At 43.3% G+C, this 27,222-nt stretch overlaps 1 protein-coding gene and 3 long non-coding RNA genes across 4 annotated transcripts; all 4 read right to left on the bottom strand.

The window, feature by feature from the left end:
• Positions 1-14,413: 14,413 nt before the first annotated feature.
• Positions 14,414-19,449, bottom strand: LOC143413333 (uncharacterized; the record flags this gene model as incomplete). Its single annotated transcript, XM_076876165.1, has 2 exons — positions 14,414-17,909; positions 18,198-19,449. Coding segments are annotated over 2 exons (3,741 nt in total), but the record flags the coding sequence as incomplete, so codon positions are not given.
• Positions 19,450-19,783: 334 nt separating this feature from the next.
• Positions 19,784-20,749, bottom strand: LOC143413129 (uncharacterized). The gene is made up of 4 exons (XR_013093712.1): positions 20,705-20,749; positions 20,433-20,600; positions 20,196-20,312; positions 19,784-19,898 (listed from the first exon to the last, which is right to left on the bottom strand). It is a non-coding gene; the product is annotated as an uncharacterized LOC143413129 (long non-coding RNA).
• A 482-nt stretch (positions 20,750-21,231) lies between these two features.
• On the bottom strand, positions 21,232-22,101 carry LOC143413141 (uncharacterized). Its single transcript, XR_013093727.1, has 4 exons — positions 22,057-22,101; positions 21,785-21,952; positions 21,548-21,664; positions 21,232-21,250 (listed from the first exon to the last, which is right to left on the bottom strand). It is a non-coding gene; the product is annotated as an uncharacterized LOC143413141 (long non-coding RNA).
• A 344-nt stretch (positions 22,102-22,445) lies between these two features.
• On the bottom strand, positions 22,446-23,453 carry LOC143413124 (uncharacterized). Its single transcript, XR_013093706.1, has 4 exons — positions 23,409-23,453; positions 23,137-23,304; positions 22,900-23,016; positions 22,446-22,602 (listed from the first exon to the last, which is right to left on the bottom strand). It is a non-coding gene; the product is annotated as an uncharacterized LOC143413124 (long non-coding RNA).
• Positions 23,454-27,222: the final 3,769 nt, after the last annotated feature.

The raw sequence follows: 27,222 nt of genomic DNA, 5'->3' as shown, positions 1-27,222 counted from the left end.
ATGAAATACCCACAGAGAAAAAGGCCTGAGGAGTCAGCTAAATGGGAAGTACAAAATCTGGCCAACCAACACATATTGGCCTTTAGATACCCTTTAGATACCCTGCTGGGATAATAAGTTGGCCAAAGGAGGAGACAGAAGCCACTGACATCAAGACAAGGAAAGGCTTTACTATGCATGAGGGGTTTCACTCAGAGTCCAGCACCTTGAGGTGTACGCTAAGCGGCAGTAAGGTGACCAGGGACTAGTGAGTGTAAGAACCACTGTCCAGGATGAAACACAAAAAAATCCATGAGTACACCAGGGAGATGGCCACAACTGATCGGGTGCTTGAATACCTCAGTGAATACCTCAAGGAGCAGAAACTGGAGAAAGAAAAGGAGCACAAAGAACCTTCATGGAAGGTTACTTCCATCTAGCCATCTCAGCTGAATTCATCATATATAGGCTGTTTCTGAGTGACATTGCCGAAGGATAATATATGATTCAGATAGCTTTCACAACTCTTATCATTACTCTTACTCATAGCTCTTAAAGCTACATTTTGTACCATAAGTGTGTGGATTTTTGTGCCATTACTTTAACAGCCAATTACAGTACGGATTGGAGGATATGTCAACGCACACCGTCATTACCAAACACAGGTTGGACACCATGGAAATGTTTCTGTTTTTATTTCTTCATTTTGTATTGTATTCTGTTTGGCCTAAGTATGACCACCAGCATAACATGACAAAAACAAAACAATAAATAAGATTCATATCAGTTTCAAACAGATTTTTTTCCTTCTTTTTATTTATTTTGTTACTGGTTTTACATTGAGAGCCATTTATGCAGAATCCCTTATGCAGTAGATTGTTCATGCCTGTAAAGTCTTTAGCATTGTTTCAGTTAAATCTTCATTATTTTCAGATATTGATACTATTTTTCCTGCTACAAGGAATGCTCCAGTTCCACATTTCACACAAGCCTTAAAATTGATAATTAAAAGAAAAAAGAAAATATGCAGAAAGTATGATATATCGAGTAAATATTGGTATGTATGCAGGTTTTTTTATTTGTTTTATATTGATACCTTTTTATTGTACCTCGGCTTCAGACAGACTCCAGTCTCTTTTATCTAAATTTGGATTTCGTAAGCCCAATCAGGTCTTGAAAAAGGTGTTTTCTGAGCCTTTCTGATGCTTCACAAGGTGTATCAAGCCTTTTGGTTTTCTTCTAATAGATAATATAGATAAGTCCAGATAGAAGATAGATGAACGTGATAGTTGTTGTTGGAGCAGCATCACACAAATTGTTATTACAACAGCTGACGTTCCCAAGATTCAAGACAGGGAGACTTAAAAGGCTGGCCACTGCTGTACAGATGTTTTCAGACATGCAGTTCTTGACTGGAAATGAAGTGCTGATACCTGATGGCACTGTAGATAAAAATCATCATTTCAGATTTCAATCTTTATAGAAATTTTTTCGTCAAGAAACTTTTTCCAGGCCAACCTGGTAAATACAAACACGTTCTTAATGGGTTATATTGACTCAGCATACCATCTTGTGGTACAAAGTGGTATTACATTAAACTAAAAACACCTGACCAGTGTAGAAATGTTTAGCTTATTTTAGAGTTTAGAAATGTGTTAACATAGAATGTAGAATTATTGTAGAGACACTGACACTGCCCTCAATGTAATAAAGGCCTGACTCTGTCATGAAGTTAAAGTAAATTGTAGGAGACCCCTCCCCCAGTTGAACTGTGAAAGGTCTCAACATTTGTAACTGGATAACTGGGGTCTGGAAGGGAGATGGGTTTTATGACCTCTAGGGAGTGACCTACACCCACAGTGTTTTAACTGTCACGCACGTATCTTTAACACTAATGCACAAGAATAATACTACGCCAAGTAAAAACTGGAGATTTAATACATCACTGCTTAAAGATGAAGACTTTATTAAATATTTTAAAAAGGAATGGATTTCATATTTAGACTTTAATGACACTCCCGGAATATCTGCTTCTGTTCTATGGGAAGCAGGGAAAGCTGTGATGAGAGGTAAAATAATTTCTTTCTCATCACACAAAAAGAAAGAAGAAAACAAAAATATTCAGGAATTAGAAAAAAAACATCAAATCACTAGAAGAAGCCTATGCGTGCGACCAAGATCAGAAAACATTGAACAAAATACACAAAACAAAACTAGAATTAAATGAAATTATTAATAAAAAAACACAATTCCTTATACAAAGACTTCGCTTGCCGAATTTTGAACACAGTAACAAATCAGGTCGATTTCTAGCTAACCAGTTAAAAATAAATAAAGAAAAAACAACTATATGTGCTGCTAAAGATTTATTGGGGAACACAATATATGACCCTGGAAGAATAAACAACATTTTTAGGGATTTCTATGAAACTTTATATTCACCACAAATAAACCCATCTAAAAATGAAATTCATTTGTTTCTTGACAACGTAACTCTTCCAAAATTACTAGACAGTCAAGCAATGGCACTGGATTCGCCACTGACGCCAGGTGAACTCCAGGAAGCCCTGATAAGTATGCCCAATAATAAGGCTCCAGGTCCAGACAGCTTCCCTGCAGAATTCTACAAAGAATTCTGGACAATTTTGGCACCAGTATTCCACGGAATGTTGCAGGAAATCGAGGAAAATGGCAGACTACCACCAAATGTGAATTCTGCCAACATTAGTCTCCTGCTAAAACCAGGCAAAGACCCTTTATTTCCCTCAAGCTATCGTCCAATTTCTCTTTTAAATGTAGACCTTAAAATAATCTGCAAAGCTCTCTCAAAGAGATTAGAGAAAATGACCCCCCTCTTAATTCATCCTGACCAAACTGGTTTCATAAAAGGTCGGCACTCCTCAACAAACACTCGTAGATTACTTAATTTAATAGACTACTCATACAATAAAAACATCGAAACCATAATATTATCTCTAGATGCAGAAAAAGCATTTGACAGAGTTAACTGGAAATTTTTATTCGCAACTTTACACAAATTTGGTTTTGGAAACTCTTTCATAAACTGGATAAGAATATTATACAATTCCCCAACAGCTCGTATCAGAACAAATGACCAGACATCCTCCAGCTTCTGTCTCCTGAGGGGCACCAGACAGGGATGCCCACTCTCCCCTTCACTTTTTGCAATTTTTATCGAACCTCTAGCAGCAGCATTTAGACAGGCTACAACAATTAAGGGCATAAAATGTAAGAACATAGAACATAAAATCAGTCTCTATGCGGGTGATGTGTTGCTTTTTCTGCAAAACACACAAACAAACCTCTATGAGGTAATTACTCTAATAAACTGGTTTTCAAGAGTTTCAGATTATTCAATTAACTGGCCAAAATCTACAGTTCTTCCCATTAACTGCTCCTTCCATAATTCTTCCTCTGCCCCACTACAATCTGGAAATATTAAATATTTAGGTATTAATGTTTCTCCTAAGCTTTCAGACTTAACTAAATTAAACCACATCCCACTTCTAAAGAAAGTAGAAGGCGATCTGACTAGATGGAAATCTTTACCCATATCACTCATGGGAAGGGTCGCCTCTATAAAAATGATGACCTTGCCAAAAATAAATTACTTATTTTTGATGATCCCTAACAAACCATCACAAGATTGGTTCAGATCTCTGGATTCATATATTTCCAAATTCCTTTGGAAAGATAAACCCCCGCGTATCAGCTTAAAAACGCTACAAAGAACCAAGGATAGAGGATGATTAGATCTGCCTAATTTTCACCAATACTTCTTAGCCAACAGGCTTCAGTTCATCTCAGAATGGTTAAAACATACCTTCTTAGATGAGCCCTGGCTAGATGTTGAACAGGCACTATGCAAGGATCTAGAGATTTCAGACCTACCATTTATTAGCTCAAACATCAAAAGACATGAATGCTTTAAAAGTATCAACATCAGGTTTTCTCTGACAGCATGGTGGGAGTTTCTAAAAATAACTGAGTCTTCATTAATCCCATGCAAACGTACACCTATCTGGAAAACCCTGACATATTACAAAACAATAATATGATTAATTTCCCAGAATGGAGTTGTAAAGGAATTAAATACTTAGAACATATATTAGATGGAACAGAATTTATTCCATTTGACAGACTAGTTGCACAATATGGGATCAACAAGAAAAGATTTTTAGAATATCAACAAACTAAATCCATAGTAAAAAGGAAATTTAACCTCAGTCAAGTTGAATTACAAACACCACCAAGTGCGGCACATTTCCTTACTCTTAAATCCCCCAAATTATTATCTAAAATATACAGAACACTTTCTAAATTAGATGAATCAACATCCCTTCCTATTTCAAAGTGGGAAGCAGATTTATCAGTCAGCTTAGAACAAAACTTCTGGTCTCAGGTATGCTTAAAAACCTTTAAATTGATTAAAAATCCCAGTCTGCAATTAATACAATACAAAATACTACATAGAGTGCACTATACAGGTCATCGGATGTTCAAGATGGGCTCTACATCTTCCAACAACTGCTCACACTGTCAAGGCAATACACCAGACAATTACATTCACGCTCTTTGGTTCTGTCCACCAGTGCAGAAGTTTTGGCACGAGATATGTGAAGACTTATCAAAGTGTCTGAAATGTAAAATTCCAACCTCCCCTTTAGTATGCTTGTTGGGAAAATTGGATGAGGTCACTACAGAAACTAATACAGTCCACATGGTTTTTACTGCCCTATGCATCGCCAATAAAACGGTCCTCATAAACTGGAAAAATAAAAATTCTAACCTTAATTCTAACCAATATAGAAACCTTCTAATAGATCACATTAGTCTCGATATAGCCTCTGCCACCACATTAGATCAATCCCTCTGGGCTCCTTTGATTGGCTCCATCACCTAGCGGGGGTAGGGGGTCGTGGTTTGGTCCCGCCTTAGCTACTGTGGTTGATATGGAGTTGGGGCGGGCTTAGGGCGCCTGGAGGACACCTAGAGGCGTTATCCCTGGTTAGTGGCTCTGGTCGCTCTTAGAGGTTGTTCTCCTCGTGGCTGCGTGCAGCGGGGCTGGAGGATGGTCTGTACTGGTGGACGTAGGTTACTGGCCTGGTGGCCTGGCTGCCCCTGAGTGGATCCGGGGCAGGCGTGGGGGTTTGGGGTTCGGGGGTGCTTCGCCTCCATGCTGGGGCTCTGGCTGGGCCTTGGGGGCTTCGGTCCTCGTCGGTGTGTCACCGAGGTTGTGAGCGGGTGGGTGCATGGGGGCTCAGCCCTGGCGCAGGGGGCCTCTTGTGCATCGGCCTAACTGGGGGGCTCTTCAACTGGCGGGGAGGTTGTTCCATCCTTGCAGGAGTCCACTCTGCAGGTGGGGGAGAGACATAAGAGAGGTGGAGAATAAACTTAACCTGGGTGTTTGTTGTCTTGTGTAGTCTGGGAGACGATTGAATGTTGGGGTGGGTACAGTTTCCTCTGCGGTGGGGTAGGGTGGGCTGCCCCGGGTCCTGTGGGGCTTGGCAGTGCTACCATAGGCCCCAGTCTGGATGGACCTGGGCTCCCTTGCCTTGGTGGGTACCAGAGGACGGGGGTGCCTACTGGGGTCAGCGGGGGAGCTGGCCCTAGGGAGGGGCATCCTCCCCTCCCTCCTTTTCCTCCCCATCCCTGGCTACCTCCCTCTTCCCGCTCCACCACACTCACCCACACAGGTAGGGCCTTGGGGTGTGGGTGTGTCACAAGGGTGCAAGGGAGACATCCCCCCCCCTCTGTTCCCTTCTGGCCACCTGTGCCTATATTTTATCTCACAACTTAGACATCCACATTACTTACACTCTCATAACACACACACACATATATAGGGCCTTGAGGGTGGGCACGTTAACGGCGTCCGGTGGACGGTCTGTGTACTCAAACCTACCTCTGGCGCTGGTGCCCACCTCCCAATTTTAAATCCATGTAGACATTGAGGGTTCTCGGGAGGGGCCGTGCTAAACACCTGCTGCTCTCTGGCAGCAGCACCATGCTCTCCCTTGTTTTAAATGCACTTTAGAACAACACGCAGCAACTGTTAGGTTTTGTATTGTTGATTGCCATTTATGCTTAGAAATATTTAACCATATATGCTTAGAGGTGTATAATCAATTGTGTAGTGATAGGATGTGTGATCTTTAGCAGGCTGCAAAGGCTTGGTGTGCATTCTAGAGTGGAATGCACACCCACATCCTAAGAGCATAAGAGAGGTCCTATCTTCTCTTTGTTGATATATGGTATAGCAAACACACGTATATCTCTTTAAGTATAAGAGCCTTTTGTTCAGATGGACCCGCTAGACTCCTGGCACCAGCTTTGGGGAGTCTTCACAGGGTCACATCTTGACCTCACACAAATCACATACACACACACACACACACACACAGTATTCTTTGTTCACATGTATACCTATGTAAGATGTTATATGTTAATGACCCTATGCATATTCATGTAACCACAATAAAAGGAGTGCTATGGGGAACCTGGCTGAGAGTCTGATGGAGGTCAAGTGGTGGAACAACACTTGGCTCCAGGCAGGTCTCCCTCATGCATGAGTAACATGAAGAACTTTGCCTACTTGGTGTTCAATGCTTTTGCTGTGTAATTATACTGTCTTCAACATTCCAGCGAATAGGTTCAAGCTACAAACCTATCATTAATTGGTCCTTCGAGAGCCGGAGCCCTGGAGTCGACATTCTCAGAGGGGAGAAGAGACACGCTGAAAGACTGACGTCAGCCAGGAAGTTCCTGTAGTAAAGTCCCGAGACGTGAGAATTTGTCATCGGGCCAGTGGATTAGCTGTCTGTTTTCTCTCCTTGATGAATGACGATCGGCGGGATCCGAGGCTATACTACACGCTAAGCAACACCGAGTAAGTTTAGAGTCCAACTCTATAACTGTACGTCTTCGCCGCTCAGTGGGGCGTTGTCCGTGGTCGCTTAGTGGGGATAAAATTCGTTGTTTGTACGTCTTCGCCGCTCAGTGGGGAGTTGTCCGTGGCCGCTCAGTGGGGCTAAAATTCGCCGTCTTAGTGGGGCGATGTACAAAGCCGCTCAGTGGGGTTTTTTTGTACAGAAGCATTAAGTCGCAGAGTTGCGCAGTTCGAACTTTTTTGGTTCGCCGTCTTAGTCGGGCGAAATGTAGACCGCTTTGTGGGATCCGCCGCTTTGTGGGGAATTTAGAAGTTCCGCGGGGTCCAAATTGTGCTGGACAATAGGCCTATTTTGTGTTGTTGTTGTTGTGTTTGAGTGTGTTTGTGTGAGTGGGTGTGGAGCAGAACACGTGGTCTGTGACACCGGCTGCTGTTGTTATCATGGGTTCCTAAGCAACCAAGAGTGCGTCAGAGGGTGACAGACGTTTATGCTGGACTTTGCTCCTGGCAGCACAAAGTATTTAAAAAAAAACAAAAAAAAACAGAGCAACGGCTCCTTAGCTGCGCGGGTTCACGCGAGCACGGTGGCGCGGGTTTCACGCGGACCTGAGCCGTGCGGTTAATCGCAGGCTTATAAATGGAAGAGATTCAAATGTCAGAAGTTTTCATAAAACACACCAGCCTTAAAGAGCGTGTGGAGAAGGCCAGCCCACATCAGCAGCACTTAAGATATGCTCTGGTGAATGGCTTTCCCCCACCCCTTGCTGACATAAAATGTTTATTCTTTAGCTTGCCCTGATCGACAACAGCCTGTGTGCCAGACAAATCTGTTAAATCAAAGTTCACATTTTCAACCAACTATAGATCATGAGAGTGATAAAGTACTCAGCATAACAGACAAGTATCATGTGCAGGTTTTCTCCAATCATTAAATCACTATTATTGCCATAATTTGTCCCAAATCATGAATCATCCCAATTTATTCCACAATTTAATCTGTGACTTTCCTTAAACAATGTCACTCCACCCATTTTATCACTATGAGTTCAATAGTGGCAGGCTAATGAGCCCATATTCAACTATTCCATAAACACTGCATCTCTTATTTGTTTTTCTCATGTCACTTGTCTGCTTCTGCTGAATCCTCTACATGCACTCTTAGAGAAAAAACAAACATTAGCAACACACATGGATCGTGTGGTGGGCAGGCGTCGGCCATCCACATTCCAGAGGTGCCGTAAAAGGCCATAAAATTAAGCCTGCTGTAAAAAGAATAACACTGGTTTCAACACAGGAAATTTCTCACGTTATTCGCATCGTCAAAGTAATCTTCAACATTTTCCCAACAACACAGTGTAACAGCATCACCAACTCATAACCTGTAGTAGAGAAACAAACATCAACCCATTGTTCTGTTAGAAATCACATCATCAAATCACATGAAGAACTGTAATGCTGTAGAAAAGAGAATGTAAATGTTAGCGCTGCGCAGGTGTGTACACACTTTCTCACAGTAACTTCTGTGAGCAACACACCCCTGGTTGATTCCCAAACATAGAAAATGGCATTTAAAAGGTTAAACCATCACGCAACCTCAGATGTTGCTATCATCTTTCTGCTCCTGTAAAAGGAAACACATAAATTCATCCACCCTTTTGTCCTGTCTAGGTGGAGGTTAACCTTGAGTCGTGGTCAAGTCTTGTCAGCTTTTACCAGTCAGTCAGTTTGTTTTTATTTCCATTCATTCATTCATCCATTCATTCATTCTTTCTTTGCTGATAGTGGAACCCATCGTCGCATTTAGTTTCCACTCTCAGCAAAATGACGTCATTTCAAAAAGAAAAAGAAGAACTTTAGATCGGATTACCTCGCTGAATCCTTTTTAGGCCGGGACTCTCATTTTCTAATTGTCCCAAATAAGTGGCTTTCTCCAGAGCCCATTTTAATGTGGAGAAACTCACTTACAATAATTTTCTCGACGACGTGTAGCACTTTTAATTCCCGACGTGCAGATCTGCTTAAAGAAAAGAAATTCACAAACAGAAATCAGTGCACTGTTCAAAAAATAAAAATGAAATGAAAAATGACAAATAAAACTGAAAAACAAAAGAAAAAGAAAAAATACAGAAGCCCGGTCTTAGGACTTGTCACAGAATATTCTTTCTCTTATAGGTGAGAAGACACCAAATCTAAAACTTGGTGCCATGGTAAAACCTTCCCCATACTTCAGAAACAAAAACAAAAAATCTGCTAGTTTGACTCATTTAAACTCTGGCTGCAGGATTCTGTTCACCCCTGCTATCATGTTCCCCAAAATAATACTAATTCAGTCGTCTATGTATCAGTTCTCACCCCACTCAATAAACCAGACCAGATGATGGTAACAGTATTACCTACTTAAAATTGTGTTTGATCTTCATTACGTGTGTGTGTGTGTGTGTGTGTGTGTGTGTGTTAGTCGGGTTAATACATTTTCTGTTTTTATGTATCCTTTTATGTATCTCCCCCTTTTTTCTGAAACAAAACTCCGTTCACTCCAAATTTTGTTCCAGAAACATCTAACTGAAAAACTCTGCCATAGACAGGCACAGCTAAACCCCAAATGCTTGCAGGTTACCATAGGCAACCACACTGAGTGTTGTTAACCCCTTCTACAAATGCCCTCTTTTAATGTGTAACACTTTGTGTATGATTTTTTGTTATCTCTGGTGCATATTATCTGCATGTGTGGTGTCACCTTTCCATTTTTTCTAACAGTACACTTGCATACCTCAGTGCTTGTCTTCCTCCCCCTTTTGTGGTGGTCTGGACACTGTGTCAATCCTCCACTTCCAGGCAGTCGCTTGTCTCCCCGGATGCTTTAACCTAATTTGATTCCCCACACTAAAACAGCCGCCTCAGTCCTCTTCTGCTCCTTTTCTTCTCTCCCACTTTGCAGTCCAGTGGCAGTCTGTTTTCTTCAGCTTTGTCCCGCGTATCTCTTTGTCCCACTGTCTCTTTCATTGCCATCTCACTCCAAACATGGCAAATGTCAAGCTCAGACAGTCTTCTCAAAAGTCCTTCACACACAGTGAGGTTGCAGCTTGCTGGAAACGCATCTCCATCCATCCAATCTAGATGGTGGATCTTCTCTTTCTGATGCCGTTTGCCCATAGTGCTGCTGGACCTCTCTGCTCAGAACTCTGGTATTGTCTCTTGGTCTTCTGTCCAGTGTTGATGTTCATGCTTGTGCTTCTGGAACTGCACTCGGTGTCTTCAGGGAGAGATTAGCTTCCTTGGAGCTTGCTTTTTCAGGATGAAGACGGGAAGCTGCAAAACAATTCAGCCAAAAATTCTGGCTGGGTGTTTCTATTTTTTTCTAATGATTTTAACCTATAATTTTCTTCCGACTGCTGCCCGTGGAGAATTGATTCAGGTCCGTTCCCCACCTGTAATCGACAGACTGAGAGACTTTCATTATTCGCTGTGACTGCATATGTTTTCATCACTCCTAAAGGCACACATCTCTATTCATTTTGTTTCTGAACTCTGACTTTAAGCCCCAAAAATGAAATTTTTATTTGTTCTTAACTGCAAACACAAAAATCTTCTTGATGTTGTTGTTAATTATTTTCATCCACAACACTCCAAATTATGTTTTCGTTTTGTGTCCAGCAGGGGAAGAAGGTGACCTGTAGCATCACTGCTTCCCCCAGTTGGAGACAACCTGTTAACTCACTCCTCCAACCTCATCTTCCTTTCACCCCAACAACTCTCATACAGTCAGCAATCAAATTCTCCATTCATCCTTAAATACTTGGTCACCTTTAAATGTCACTGTTAATTTTATCAATTTATTTGTCATTACCTTAACACTAATCCACTGTTTATTTTTCTTTATTTATTTTCAGTTCACTTTCTCCTCTTTGATTACTACGATTTCTTAACTATTATTATTTCACAGAAAATCAACTAATCTACTTTGTCTCCCTTTTTGTCATCAAGGAATTCACACACACACTCACAGGCTGGTCACTATCCCCCACCTTTTCTTTCTCTCTCACACACACACACACATTTTACTCTTCGTTCGTTCCACCTGTGAACCCGCAGTCCCATTCAAACTTTCTGCGAGACACTTCTGCTGATTCAGGACAACGCCCTAATCAGCACACAGAGCGGGTGCTGTCCGCTCTTACACCTCAACCTAACTAGGACAATTAGGCTCACGATCTTCAGATCGCGCCACATTTGCCTCACAAACTATTCAAACTGCGCCACGGACTGGATACCGCAGTTTCTCTTCCCCATAAAAAATAAGATAAGATAAGATAACCTTTATTAGTCCCACACGTGGGAAATTTGTTTTGTCACAGCAGGAAGTGGACAGTGCAAAAGTTATGAGGCAAAAATTAGAATACAATAAGAATAAATACAGTACACAACTGTACAGAATAGAATAAAATAAAATACTATATACAGTAGAATAAAATAAAATAAATATACAATAAGATAAAAATAGAATACAAATACAAATACTATATACAACTGAGTAAAAATACAACGATGACAGAAAGGATTATTGCACTTAGTATTATTGCATATGTATGGATGTGTGTGCTTGATCAGTTAAAGTCTTTATTATGGAGTCTGACAGCAGTGGGGAGGAAAGACCTGCGAAATCTCTCTGTCCCACACCGTGGGTGCCGCAGTCTCCCACTGAAGGAGCTGCTCAGTGCTGTCACAGTCTGCTGCATGGGGTGGGAGATGTTGTCCAACAGGGATGACAGCTTAGCCGCCGTTCTCCTGTCACTCACCACCTCCACTGGGTCCAGAGGGCATCCTAGAACAGAGCTGGCACTTCGGATCACCCTGTTCAGTCTCTTCCTGTCCCCAGCAGAGATGCTGCCGCCCCAGCAGACCACACCATAAAAGATAGCAGAAGCCACAACAGAGTCATAGAAGGTCTTCAGGAGTGGGCCCTCCACTCCAAACGACCTGAGTCTCCGCAGCAGGTACAGCCTGCTCTGCCCTTTCCTGTAGAGGGCGTCTGAGTTATGAGTCCAGTCCAGTCTATTGTTCAGATGAACACCAAGGTACCTGTAGCTGTCCACAGCCTCAATGTCCATACCTTGGATGTTCAGTGGTTGCAGTGGAGAATGCTTGTGCCTGCGGAAGTCTACCACCAGTTCCTTGGTTTTACTGGCGTTGATCTGGAGGTAGTTCAGCTGGCACCAGTCCACAAAGTCTTGGGTCAGACCTCTGTACTCCTTGTCGTCCCCATCAGTGATGAGGCCGACTATTGCAGAGTCATCAGAGAACTTCTGCAGGAAGCACTGGGTGGAATTGTGGGAGAAGTCTGCAGTGTAGATGGTGAAGAGGAACGGAGCCAGAACCGTTCCCTGTGGGGCCCCCGTACTGCAGACGACCCTGTCCGACACACAGCCCTGAGTCCTCACATACTGTGGTCGGTCGGTGAGGTAGTCCAGGATCCAGGTAGTGAGGTGATGGTCCACTCCAGAGTTCACCAGCTTGTCCTTTAGAACCGAGGGAAGAATGGTGTTGAAGGCACTGGAGAAATCAAAGAACATGATTCTCACAGTGCTTCCAGCGGTCTCCAGGTGAGCGAGGGAACGATGTAGGAGGTGAATGACGGCATCATCCGCTCCAATGCCAGGCTGGTAGGCAAACTGAAGTGGGTCCAGTGATGAGCTTATTAGGCGCCGAAGCTGAGCCAGGACCAACCGCTCCAGGGTCTTCATCAGGTGGGATGTCAGAGCCACCGGCCTGTAGTAAAACCAAATTAAACCCCCAATTGACTTCACAGTTTGCAACAATTCGCAACACGGTCTCCTGCCGCAATTTCTGCATACCACAAACACACACTTTTAGACACAAATTCTTTTTGTTACTTTAATTGACTTCTGTGCTTCAGACGAGACGCCAACTCTAACGGCGCTTTCACACAACTACACAGTCTACACACACCGCAGTCAGTGGGACAAGCCAAGCAGTCGTTCTCTCACTAACAAAGCAACTTGCCCCCACTCTCATGCAGGTTATCAACCGTGACTAGGATCCAACACCTAGCTTTAGTTATTTAGGGCGCCCCCGGTGCCCAGGTCACCACCCCGGCAAATCCCAAGGACGCGTCTGACCAAGGGTGGAGTTGCCAAACTCGGAGCGCACACGGCCCTCAGCCGGCGACGAGGCCTTTCAGCCCCGCTTTCTAACTAATAGTAACACAAGTTCCCTGCTTTAATGCACGAGGACGGATCACACACCGCCACTTTTTTCCTAATAACTAAAGACGGATCACACACCGCCATGGATGAAACACCGATGCTATTAATTACTAACTAAGACGGATCACACACCGTTTCTTTAACATACTGAGTGAATTTACACTGCAATACGTTCAACTTAGCGAACAGATAATTTAGGCTTTAAACAATATGCACGGTTCGAAAATAAACAGGTCGTGCTTACCTTTTAATCATGTGAGCTAGCTCTCTGTTCGCCTCGTTTCACGATCTCAGCTCTGCCAATTCATCCTCTCTGGGCCTCGAGTGAATCCCGGGTTTCGGCACCAAAACTGTTGCGAAATCAGTTTTACCCCGGTTCTTTTATTCGTCGAAACTTCCAGAGACGGCACCGGAACTCAGTAGTCATTTCACAAAACCTTTATTTATCTTTATTCATCTTCATTTAAGCATGCACTTCTAGAAGGGAAGACGAGGCCGGTGTGTCCCTCTGCAAAAAATCTTCACTCCTTTGTCTGTGAAACACAGTTTTGTAGGGGCGACCCTATCATAAAACCCCCACGGTGTGCTGCAAACTCTGTGTCTGTGTGCACGAGCACATGAATGCCTATGTGAGCGCATTCCCGCATGTCTATGTGAGTGCTCGTGTGTGACTGTGTACGCATACCTGTGTGTATGTGTGAGTGCACATGAGTGAGTGTGCATGTGGATGTGTGTGCGTGACAGTTAAAACACTGTGGATTTAGGTGACTCCCTAGAGGTCATAAAACCCATCTCCCTTCCAGACCACAGTTATCCAGTTACAAATGTTGAGACCCCCACCCAAACATTCTCTGGGGAATTTCCACTCAGCATTAACTCCTCTCTGTTTTACTTTCACAGTTCAAGTGGGGGAGGGGTCTCCTACAATCTACTCCTAAGTTCACGACACAGTGAGGCCCTTATTATATTGAGGGCAGTGTCAGTGTCTCTACAATAGTTCTACATTCTATGTTAACACATTTCTAAACTCTAAAATAAGCTAAACATTCCTACAATAAATAAATAAATAGATAGATAGACAGACAGACAGACAGACAGACAGACAGACAGACAGACAGACAGACAGACAGACAGACAGACAGACAGACCTGAGGACCTGATCTGGAACAACAACCTTTTCTTTGTGGTTAACAAGGTGCACAGGCAAACTCTACTTTCTCAGGAAGTGAAGGAACACTGGACTTGGAAATTCAGTACTAAAACTCCTGCATCACTGGCATGGAATCTGCTCTATGGCAAAGAAGATGACTCTGCCAGCGGTTGTGAAAACTACACAAAGGATTGTAAGCAGCAGCCTCAACACCACCAAATTAATCTATACCAGCATATGACAGAAATGTTCCCAGTTTAACACTGAAACACAGAAGGATATAGGACAAGGGCTTTATTGTATCTTTATCATCAGCAGGGGCAGATCTACAGAAATTTCCTAAATTCTAAAGACCTACACCCACATTTTGTAAACAATAAAGTTCTATACAACTTTTTACCAAAAGATGCAGGCATCTTTTTGTTTTTTTGTACCTCTATTTAAAACTACTAAAACAAAAATTAGACAACAATCAGGTGTCACAGTAAGATGCCACACAAATTATTTGTGCCAGTGCAAAAAAATAGTTTGTCTGCCATAAGACAGAGGAGAACACCACAAGCTTAAACCCTGCAGGTCTGACAAGAGGAGGTGCAAACTTACTGTATTGCTCACTCTGTCAATGTTAACTGTAGCTAGGCTCAAAGTGTTAATGCTAGCTTATTTTAATAAACAACACTGTCATATGCAAAACTTGGGTTCCACTAAGGATGGCAAGAGATTAATTTTAGGTGGGCACATGCCACCCTTGCAGATTCACCATTGATCATTAGTAATATACAGAGAGAAATGCAGAAAATAAAAAGCACAAAGCAAAACAAATGAATAAATAAGAAATAGAAATTCTCCTTCTTTCTTCTATTTCCAAAGCATGCTTTGTTGTTGTTGTTATAAGGATTCAGTTGTATCATCCATTATAAATAATTATTATATTATTATATTATTTTGGACATAATGGACATAATTGTCCATCATGACAACATACAAAGAAGTCTTACATACTTATTCCAAGTCAGCTTCAACAAGACTCTATCACCTTTTTTCATTGACTATACTTTAACAGTGGTTTGTAAACACAAGGTGAATATCCAAAAGGTTTTTGAGTCTTGTTAAAACATCATATGTTCTTTTGTTTGTTTTTTTTGTTATTCGGGACTTTAATGAAAGGTAAAGAGAAGGAGTCCAAGCAGCAGATGGAACATTCCCAGTCTGATAGAACAAGCATCACTTTTGGTTGTAGAGGCAGTTGTTGCAGTTGATGTAGCAGTTGTAGCTGCAGAGCTTATAGTTGTGGCGGTACTTGTAGTTGGGGTGGTGGTTGTAGTTGTGGCGGTACTTATAGTTGGGGTGGTGGTTTTAGTTGTGGCAGTAGTTGTAGTTGGGGTGGTGGTTATAGTTGTAGCTGGGGCGGTGATTGTAGTTGTAGTTGGGGTGGTGGTTGTAGTTGTGGCGTTACTTGTAGTTGGGGTGGTGGTTGTAGTTGTAGTTGGGGTGGAGGTTGTAGTTTTGGCAGTGGTTGTAGTTGTAGTTGGGGCGGTGGTTGTAGTTGTAGTTGGGGTGGTGGTTATAGTTGTAGCTGGGGCGGTGATTGTAGTTGTAGTTGGGGTGGTGGTTGTAGTTTTGGCGGTACTTGTAGTTGGGGGGGTGGTTGTAGTTGTAGTTGGGGTGGAGGTTGTAGTTTTGGCAGTGGTTGTAGTTGGGGTGGTGGCTGTAGTTTTAGTTGTGGCGGTAGTTGTAGTTGTAGTTGGGGTGGTGGTTGTAGTTGTAGCTGGGGTGGTGGTTGTAGTTGTAGCGGTGGTTGTAGTTGTAGTTGGGATAGTGGTTGTAGTTGTAGCGGTACTTGTAGTTGGGGTGGTGGTTGTAGTTGTGGCGGTACTTGTAGTTGGGGTGGTGGTTGTAGTTGTAGTTGGGGTGGTGGTTGTAGTTGTAGCTGGGGTGGTGGTTGTAGTTGTGGCGGTGGTTGTAGTTGTAGTTGGGGTGGTGGCTGTAGTTTTAGTTGTGGCGGTAGTTGTAGTTGTAGTTGGGGTGGTGGTTGTAGTTGTAGCTGGGGTGGTGGTTGTAGTTGTAGTTGGGGTGGTGGTTGTAGTTGTAGCTGGGGTGGTGGTTGTAGTTGTAGTTGGGGTGGTGGTTGTAGTTGTAGCGGTGGTTGTAGTTGTAGTTAGGATAGTGGTTGTAGTTGTAGCGGTACTTGTAGTTGGGGTGGTGGTTGTAGTTGTGGCGGTACTTGTAGTTGGGGTGGTGGTTGTAGTTGTAGCTGGGGTGGTGGTTGTAGTTGTAGCTGGGGTGGTGGTTGTAGTTGTAGTTGGGGTGGTGGTTGTAGTTGTAGCTGGGGTGGTTGTTGTTGTTGTAGCTGGGGTAGTGGTTGTAGTTGTAGTTGGGGTGGTGGTTGTAGTTGGGGTAGTGGTTGTTGTTGTAGTTGGGGTAGTAGTTGTAGTTATAGCTCGGGTGGTGGTTTTTGTTGTAGTTGGGGTGGTGGTTGTAGTTGTAGTTGGGGTGATGGTTGTAGTTGTTGTTGGGGTGGAGGTTGTACTTGTGGCAGTTGTTGTAGTTGTAGTTGGGGTGGTGGTTGTAGTTGTAGCTGGGGTGGTGGTTGTAGTTGTGGCGGTACTTGTTGTTGGGGTGGTGGTTGTAGTTGCGGCGGTACTTGTAGTTGGGGTGGTGGTTGTGGCGGTAGTTGTAGTTGTAGTTGGGGCGGTGGTTGTAGTTGTAGTTGGGGTGGTGGTTGTAGTTGTAGTTGGGGTGGTGGTTGTAGTTGTGGCGGTACTTGTAGTTGGGATGGTGGTTGTGGATGTAGTTGGGGCGGTGGTTGTAGTTGTAGTTGGGGTTGTGGTTGTAGTTGTAGTTGGGGTGGTGGTTGTAGTTGTGGCGGTACTTGTAGTTGGGATGGTGGTTGTAGTTGTAGTTGGGGCGGTGGTTGTAGTTGTAGTTGGGGTGGTGGTTATAGGTATAGCGGTGGTTGTAGTCGTAGATGGGGTGGTGGTTGTAGTTGTAGTTGGGGGGGTGGTTGTAGTTGTAGCTTGGGTGGAGGTTGTAGTTGTAGCTGGGGTAGTGGTTGTAGTTGTAGTTGGGGTGGTGGTTGTTGTTGTAGTTGGGGTGGTGGTTGTAGTTGTGGCGGTAGTTGTAGTTGGGGTAGTGGTTGTAGTTGTAACTGGGGCGGTGATTGTAGTTGTAGTTGGGGTGGAGGTTATAGTCGTGGCGGTACTTGTAGTTGGGATGGTGGTTGTAGTTGTAGTTGGGGTGGTGGTTGTAGTTGTGGCGGTGGTTGTAGTTGTAGTTGGGGTGGTGGTTGTAGTTGGGGTGGAGGTTGTTGTTGTGGCAGTGGTTTTAGTTGTAGTTGGGGTAGTCGTTGCAGTTGTAGTTGGGGTGGTGGTTGTAGTTGTGGCGGTACTTGTAGTTGGGGCAGTGGTTGAAGTTGTAGTTGGGGTGGTGGTTGTAGTTGTAGCTGGGGTCGTGGTTTTTGTTGTAGTTGGGGTGGTGGTTGTAGTTGGGGCAGTAGTTGTAGTTGGGGTGGTGGTTGTAGTTGGGGTGGTGGTTGTAGTATTGGCGGTACTTGTAGTTGGGATGGTGGTTGTAGTTGTAGTTGGGGCGGTGGTTGTAAATGTAGTTGGGGTGGTGGTTGTAGTTGTAGTGGTGGTTTTAGTTGTAGCTGGGGCGGTGATTGTAGTTGTAGTTGGGGTGGTGGTGGTGGTTGTGGCGATACTTGAAGTTGGGGTGATGGTTGTAGTTGTAGTTGGGGTGGAGGTTGTACTTGTGGCAGTGGTTGTAGTTGTAGTTGGGGTGGTGGTTGTAGTTTTAGTTGAGTTGGTGGTTGTAGTGGTAGTTGGGGTGGTGATTGTAGTTGTGGCGGTACTTGTAGTTGGGTTGGTGTTTGTAGTTGTAGCTGGGGTGGTGGATGTTGTTATAGTTGGGGTGGTGGTTGTAGTTGTGGCAGTACTTGTAGTTGGGGTGGTGGTTGTAGTTGTAGCTGGGGCGATGATTGTAGTTGTAGTTGGGGTGGTGGTTGTAGCTGGGGTAGTGGTTGTAGTTGTAGTTGGGGTGGTGGTTGTAGTTGTAACTGGGGCGGTGATTGTAGTTGTAGTTGGGGTGGTGGTTGTAGTTGTAGTTAGGGTGGAGGTTGTTGTTTTAGCAGTGGTTGTAGTTGTAGTTGGGGCAGTGGTTGTAGTTGTAGTTGGGGTGGTGGTTGGTGTTGTAGTTGGGGTGGTGGCTGTAGTTGGGGTGGTGGTTGTAGTTGTGGCGGTAGTTGTAGTTGGGGTGGTGGTTGTAGCTGTAGCTGGGGCGGTGGTTGTAGTTGTAGCTGGGGTGGTGGTTGTAGCTGTAGTTGGGGTGGTGGTTGTAGTTGTAGTTGGGGTGGTGGTTGTAGTTGTGGCGGTACTTGTTGTTGGGATGGTGGTTGTAGTTGTAGTTGGGGCAGTGGTTGTAGTTGTAGTTGGGGTGGTGGTTGGTGTTGTAGTTGGGGTGGTGGCTGTAGTTGGGGTGGTGGTTGTAGTTGTAGTTGGGGTGGTGGTTGTAGTTGTGGCGGTACTTGTTGTTGGGATGGTGGTTGTAGTTGTAGTTGGGGCAGTGGTTGTAGTTGTAGCTGGGGTGGTGGTTGTAGTTGTAGTTGGGGTGGTGGTTGTAGTTATGGCGGTGGTTGTAGTTGTGGCGGTACTTGTTGTTGGGATTGTGGTTGTAGTTGTAGTTGGGGCAGTGGTTGTAGTTGTAGTTGGAGTGGTGGTTGGTGTTGTAGTTGGGGTGGTGGCTGTAGTTGGGGTGGTGGTAGTAGTTGTGGCGGTAGTTGTAGTTGGGGTGGTGGTTGTAGTTGTAGCTGGGGCGGTGGTTGTAGTTGTAGTTAGGGCGGTGGTTGTAGTTGTACCTGGGGCGGTGGTTGTAGTTGTAGTTGGGGTGGTGGTTGTAGTTGTGGCGGTACTTGTTGTTGGGATGGTGGTTGTAGTTGTAGTTGGGGCGGTGGTTGTAGTTGTAGTTGGGGTGGTGGTTGTAGTTGTAGCTTGGGTGGAGGTTGTAGTCGTAGCTGGGGTGGTGGTTGTAGTTGTGGCAGTGGTTGTAGTTGTAGTTGGGGTGGTGGTTGCAGTTGTAGTTGGGGTGGTGGTTGTAGCGGTGGTTGTAGTTGTAGCTGGGGTGGTGATTGTAGTTTTAGTTGGGGTGGTCGTTGCAGTTGGGGCGGTAGTTGTAGTTGGGATGGTGGTTGTAGTTGTAGTTGGGGCGGTGGTTGTAATTGTAGCTGGGGTGGTGGTTGTAGTTGTAGTTGGGGCGGTGGTTGTAGTTGTAGCTGGGGTGGTAGTTGTAGTTGTAGTTGGGGTGGTGGTTGTAGTTGGGGTGGTGGTTGTAGTTGTCGTTGGGGTGGTGGTTGTAGTTGGGGTGGTGGTTGTAGTTGTAGTTGGGGTGGTGGTTGTAGTTGTAGCTGGGGTGGTGGTTATAGTTGTTCCAGTGGTTGTAGTTGTAGTTGTGGCTGTGGTGGTTGTTGTTGGGGTGGTGGTTGTAGTTGGGGTGGTGGTTATAGTTGGGGCACCAGAACAGGCAACACCTGATACTGTACCAACGCTCTGCATGAAAGGTAGAGAACCCAGGCTTAAAGCAGCTGCACACAGGTTTGCAGATGCGCAGCCGTAACCTGGATACGTGCTGGTGCCGCTTTTGACTGCAGATCAAAAAGAAGAATTTCAGGATATGTTTTAAATTGGCTACTTTCCAGGAAGCTTAATATATTTCATGCAAAAAACAACTTAACAGCTTTTTAAAAAGTTTATGTGTTTGTCTGACTTCCAGGCTTGAAATTTAAAATCTTATCACAGTAACTTTCACACCCAAGGACAACATTTAGTATAAATTAGGGTAAAAGTTTCTGCTCTTTTATATGTCAGATGTATCACAAAAGAATTTGAAATCATCTTTGATTGAAAACCGATGACACAACTGATACAACATAAAGACTCACTGGTTGATTGGAAGCATTGGTTCTCCACTCCCTGACACTGTAATGTGGAGGAGCACTGACCAGTGGAAGGGTCACAAAAGTTGCATACTCCACCATTATTTGACTGAGAAGCAGGATCTGAAACACAAAAGGAGGACATTTCATTTCAGAACAGAGACTCTTACAACATCAGATTATTGTTTTTATTTCTTTATATTATTCTTTTGTCTTCGATGAGCAACGTAGTATTTAACTTACTTGGTAGAGTTGCTGAGTTGCAGTTATCTGTGTTGCAGCATTGAGCAGAAGCCAGAGCACTTTGAAAACCCAGGTCGACTGAAAATGTCTGAGAGGTTACGGCTGGACACAGGGAGGAAGATGCACATGCCTTGTAGATTTGTGTGACCGGAGTTCCAGATGAAGTAGCTACAAATTCAAAGTGCGGTTTGTCAATGTTGATGGAACACAAATAGCTTCTCAGCAGTTGTAATTTGGTGAAAATATGAAATATGATATGAAGAAAACATTACCTAGAATGGTAGCTGTAACACACATTGTTTCCGATGAGGAGCATGTAAGTAGTGCTGTGCTTGAACATGCTGAATTTGTGCAGGTTTGGCACTGGAGGGCTCCAGCTGCAATCAGGAGAGAAACACAAAACTGATCATCACAATTTAAATATATAGCAAATATGACATTTGTAGTTGTGGCGGTAGTTGTAGTTGGGGTGGTGATTGTAGTTGGGGTGGTGATTGTAGTTTTGGCAGTGGTTGTAAGTGTAGTTGGGGTGGTGGTTGTAGTTGTACCTGGGGTGGTGGTTGTAGTTGTGGCGGTAGTTGTAGTTGAGGTGGTGGTTGTAGTTGGGGTGGTGGTTGTAGTTGTGGCAGTGGTTGTAGTTGTAGTTGGGGGGATGGTTGTAGTTGGGGCAGCAGTTGTAGTTGGTGCTGCAGAACAGGCAACACCTGATACTGTACCAACGCTCTGCATGAAAGGTAGAGAACCCAGGCTTAAAGCAGCTGCACACAGGTTTGCAGATGCGCAGCCGTAACCTGGAAACGTGCTGGTGCCGCTTTTGACTACAGACCAAAGAGAAGAATTTCAGGATATGTTTTAAATTGGCTACTTTCCAGGAAGCTTAATATATTTCATGCAAAAAAAACAACTTAACAGCTTTTTAAAAACTTTATGTTTGTCTGACTTCCAGGCTTGAAATTTAAAATCTTATCACAGTAACTTTCACACCCAAGGATAACATTTAGTATAAATTAGGGTAAAAGTTTCCGCTCTTTTATATGTCAGATGTATCACAAAAGAATTTGAAATCATCTTTGATCTAAAACCGATGACACAACTGATACAACATAAAGACTCACTGGTTGATTGGAAGCATTGGTTCTCCACTCCCTGACACTGTAATGTGGAGGAGCACTGACCAGTGGAAGGGTCACAAAAGTTGCATACTCCACCATTATTTGACTGAGAAGCAGGATCTGAAACACAAAAGGAGGACATTTCATTTCAGAACAGAGACTCTTACAACATCAGATTATTGTTTTTATTTCTTTATATTATTCTTTTGTCTTCGATGAGCAACGTAGTATTTAACTTACTTGGTAGAGTTGCTGAGTTGCAGTTATCTGTGTTGCAGCATTGAGCAGAAGCCAGAGCACTTTGAAAACCCAGGTCGACTGAAAATGTCTGAGAGGTTACGGCTGGACACAGGGAGGAAGATGCACATGCCTTGTAGATTTGTGTGACCGGAGTTCCAGATGAAGTAGCTACAAATTCAAAGTGCGGTTTGTCAATGTTGATGGAACACAAATAGCTTCTCAGCAGTTGTAATTTGGTGAAAATATGAAATATGATATGAAGAAAACATTACCTAGAATGGTAGCTGTAACACACATTGTTTCCGATGAGGAGCATGTAAGTAGTGCTGTGCTTGAACATGCTGAATTTGTGCAGGTTTGGCACTGGAGGGCTCCAGCTGCAATCAGGAGAGAAACACAAAACTGATCATCACAATTTAAATATATAGCAAATATGACATTTGTAGTTGTGGCGGTAGTTGTAGTTGGGGTGGTGGTTGTAGTTGGGGTGGTGATTGTAGTTTTGGCAGTGGTTGTAAGTGTAGTTGGGGTGGTGGTTGTAGTTGTACCTGGGGTGGTGGTTGTAGTTGTGGCGGTAGTTGTAGTTGGGGTGGTGGTTGTAGTTGGGGTGGTTGTTGTAGTTGTGGCAGTGGTTGTAGTTGTAGTTGGGGGGATGGTTGTAGTTGGGGCAGCAGTTGTAGTTGGTGCTGCAGAACAGGCAACACCTGATACTGTACCAACGCTCTGCATGAAAGGTAGAGAACCCAGGCTTAAAGCAGCTGCACACAGGTTTGCAGATGCGCAGCCGTAACCTGGATACGTGCTGGTGCCGCTTTTGACTGCAGATCAAAAAGAAGAATTTCAGGATATGTTTTAAATTGGCTACTTTCCAGGAAGCTTAATATATTTCATGCAAAAAACAACTTAACAGCTTTTTAAAAAGTTTATGTGTTTGTCTGACTTCCAGGCTTGAAATTTAAAATCTTATCACAGTAACTTTCACACCCAAGGACAACATTTAGTATAAATTAGGGTAAAAGTTTCTGCTCTTTTATATGTCAGATGTATCACAAAAGAATTTGAAATCATCTTTGATTGAAAACCGATGACACAACTGATACAACATAAAGACTCACTGGTTGATTGGAAGCATTGGTTCTCCACTCCCTGACACTGTAATGTGGAGGAGCACTGACCAGTGGAAGGGTCACAAAAGTTGCATACTCCACCATTATTTGACTGAGAAGCAGGATCTGAAACACAAAAGGAGGACATTTCATTTCAGAACAGAGACTCTTACAACATCAGATTATTGTTTTTATTTCTTTATATTATTATTTTGTCTTCGATGAGCAACGTAGTATTTAACTTACTTGGTAGAGTTGCTGAGTTGCAGTTATCTGTGTTGCAGCATTGAGCAGAAGCCAGAGCACTTTGAAAACCCAGGTCGACTGAAAATGTCTGAGAGGTTACGGCTGGACACAGGGAGGAAGATGCACATGCCTTGTAGATTTGTGTGACCGGAGTTCCAGATGAAGTAGCTACAAATTCAAAGTGCGGTTTGTCAATGTTGATGGAACACAAATAGCTTCTCAGCAGTTGTAATTTGGTGAAAATATGAAATATGATATGAAGAAAACATTACCTAGAATGGTAGCTGTAACACACATTGTTTCCGATGAGGAGCATGTAAGTAGTGCTGTGCTTGAACATGCTGAATTTGTGCAGGTTTGGCACTGGAGGGCTCCAGCTGCAATCAGGAGAGAAACACAAAACTGATCATCACAATTTAAATATATAGCAAATATGACATTTGTAGTTGTGGCGGTAGTTGTAGTTGGGGTGGTGATTGTAGTTGGGGTGGTGATTGTAGTTTTGGCAGTGGTTGTAAGTGTAGTTGGGGTGGTGGTTGTAGTTGTACCTGGGGTGGTGGTTGTAGTTGTGGCGGTAGTTGTAGTTGGGGTGGTGGTTGTAGTTGGGGTGGTGGTTGTAGTTGTGGCAGTGGTTGTAGTTGTAGTTGGGGGGATGGTTGTAGTTGGGGCAGCAGTTGTAGTTGGTGCTGCAGAACAGGCAACACCTGATACTGTACCAACGCTCTGCATGAAAGGTAGAGAACCCAGGCTTAAAGCAGCTGCACACAGGTTTGCAGATGCGCAGCCGTAACCTGGAAACGTGCTGGTGCCGCTTTTGACTACAGACCAAAGAGAAGAATTTCAGGATATGTTTTAAATTGGCTACTTTCCAGGAAGCTTAATATATTTCATGCAAAAAAAACAACTTAACAGCTTTTTAAAAACTTTATGTTTGTCTGACTTCCAGGCTTGAAATTTAAAATCTTATCACAGTAACTTTCACACCCAAGGACAACATTTAGTATAAATTAGGGTAAAAGTTTCTGCTCTTTTATATGTCAGATGTATCACAAAAGAATTTGAAATCATCTTTGATTGAAAACCGATGACACAACTGATACAACATAAAGACTCACTGGTTGATTGGAAGCATTGGTTCTCCACTCCCTGACACTGTAATGTGGAGGAGCACTGACCAGTGGAAGGGTCACAAAAGTTGCATACTCCACCATTATTTGACTGAGAAGCAGGATCTGAAACACAAAAGGAGGACATTTCATTTCAGAACAGAGACTCTTACAACATCAGATTATTGTTTTTATTTCTTTATATTATTCTTTTGTCTTCGATGAGCAACGTAGTATTTAACTTACTTGGTAGAGTTGCTGAGTTGCAGTTATCTGTGTTGCAGCATTGAGCAGAAGCCAGAGCACTTTGAAAACCCAGGTCGACTGAAAATGTCTGAGAGGTTACGGCTGGACACAGGGAGGAAGATGCACATGCCTTGTAGATTTGTGTGACCGGAGTTCCAGATGAAGTAGCTACAAATTCAAAGTGCGGTTTGTCAATGTTGATGGAACACAAATAGCTTCTCAGCAGTTGTAATTTGGTGAAAATATGAAATATGATATGAAGAAAACATTACCTAGAATGGTAGCTGTAACACACATTGTTTCCGATGAGGAGCATGTAAGTAGTGCTGTGCTTGAACATGCTGAATTTGTGCAGGTTTGGCACTGGAGGGCTCCAGCTGCAATCAGGAGAGAAACACAAAACTGATCATCACAATTTAAATATATAGCAAATATGAGATGTTCTGAAAGTTCATATTGGGTTACAGCAGGTTACAGTTGAGTCAATTCTACTCACTAACTTTGGGGAAAAAATTACAATGTAAGATTTAAATAAAATATTTAAAGCTTTAAATTAGAATCTCTTCTACCTGCAGGTGAAATGAGTGTAGTTACCTGTGGTGGAGAGTGCCCAGAGGAGAAACAGAGAAAACAGCAGCTTCATTGTGATGAACAGGTCAGTTCTGCAGATTAGTTTGCCTGGACTGTGGTACTAAAGCTGAGGAGCAGCACTGCACTTTATATACTGAACAGGTGACCTCACAATTGCATGTGTTCACATTTTTACAGCATGACCATTCATGCAATTAACTCTTCTTTTGTCAAATCATTATGTCACAGCACCTTACCACACCTTTCCTCTTCAATTCAATAACAAGTATTCGTGCATCACAAAAAACACAGGAATTCTTTTTTACATTATTAAGTTTTTAACAAATGAGAATGACCTTGCGTCTTGTGTCATTAAGCCATCATCTTTAATTTTGACTTTGAAACCATAATTGACTTTTTGTTCAGACAATTCCATTTGTTTATAACAGTTGACACTTCCGAATAAAATCAGGACCAAATTGTCATGGTCGGCTGTGTGGCAGGCAGGATGAGGACCCAATCGCAAAACTCACGGACTCAAGGGATGAACTCAAAAGGCAGCTTTATTGCTGACAAGATGACAGGAAAATACAAAACTTAAACTGGGCACAATAAACTAATACTTGGAGAGAGACACAGGGAAATCCACGCAGCATGAGGGAGACTACGACACAGAACTGAGGGAGACGCAGACATAAATACACAGAGGGTTAACGAGGGAAGTGGGAGCACACGGGGAACACAGCTGACACAGATAATCATAACGAGACAGGGCAGGAGTGAACACAACATGACGCATACTGACGAGAGACTGTCAAAGTAAAACAGGAAGTACAGAGGTTCAGACAGGAGGAGAGAGCACGGGGAGAACACAGACATAACAGGCTGGGGAAAACATGGAATAAAACACGAAAGGGGACAAGGGCTCATGAATACATAGAGGGGCACACAGGGGGTGAGAGTCACAAAGGGAAAGCACACAGGGAACCACATAACAGGGCAACTCAGGAAACAGAACCTAAACAGGGAACTGAATACAAAAATACAAGAGAACTAAGAATACTGGGCCAACACGGCCCAGGACCATGACACCAAATGTTATGAAACAACCCTGGAATAACTTTTCTACAACTGATGAAGATCAAGCCTAAATGCTTTACATCAAGTATTGTCCTCTACATATACTACTAATCATAAATGGTGTCTAAATAGATCAGGGGTTATCAACTACATTTGTCTAAGGACCAGAATTTTATCAGCACACACTGTGAGGACCAGATGCTCTCATAAAGTAACTAAAGTAACATAAACATAACATCAAGTACCTCACATTACCTGTACTGCAACAAGCCACTAGAGAGCGACTGCAATATTTTAGGCTTCATATTTGTGAGGCTAATAATGCATTCAGCGAAATCATACAGTTTTTGTCATAATGTAGCTTCATGTTTGTTTGTCTAAGAGAGGGACACAAACTTAGAGATCCTACAGAGGTCAAGATAAAACAAAAGAAAGAAGTCCAAAAAGAACTATTAATTTGCTAACAAATGTTGTGTTTTTAATCTCAAAATTAATATATCTGAAAAAAACAGTGATCATTGTAGATGTCTATTTAATCAGCTTATACTACAATAACGAGTTATTTTTTAATATATGCTTCTCTTTACTATTTCTTTACTCCTTTCTGTTTCCATGTCTTAGATGAAACATCTGAAACACTACTGTGTGTCAGGGTCCTGGGAGCATGAGCGAGACAGATAAATATGAAGGCATGCCGGCTCGGACGTCGCCCGGATCAACAAGGTCCGCGTCAGGTGTTGAGGAACCAGGGCACCCTGACGAAAAGTGGGCTACTGGAACAAGAAGGCATCGGTGGGCAAGAGACGAAAACAGGGCGTTGTTGGAATGCTACTATGCAAGTAACCCTGGCGGAAGGGGCTACATGAATAGGATGAGGGACCTATGGATTCTTCGATACCCAACATCCACAATGACGGCGAAACAACTAGTAGCTCAGTGTTCCAACATTCGAAAGAAGGGACTGCTCTCACAGCTAGATGTAGCGGTTCCGAATGACAGCAATATCAGGAAGAAGGAACACGAGAAGCTGGAGAAATACCAAGGGCTCAGAGAAGAGCTCGAGAGGATGTGGAGGGTGAAGGTA

This window comes from Maylandia zebra, linkage group LG17 (genome assembly GCF_041146795.1).
Source record: "Maylandia zebra isolate NMK-2024a linkage group LG17, Mzebra_GT3a, whole genome shotgun sequence".
In the NCBI taxonomy this organism is placed as follows: domain Eukaryota; kingdom Metazoa; phylum Chordata; class Actinopteri; order Cichliformes; family Cichlidae; genus Maylandia; species Maylandia zebra.
Note: the sequence above shows the minus strand (reverse complement) of the source record. Positions and strands in the feature narration are given on the sequence as shown.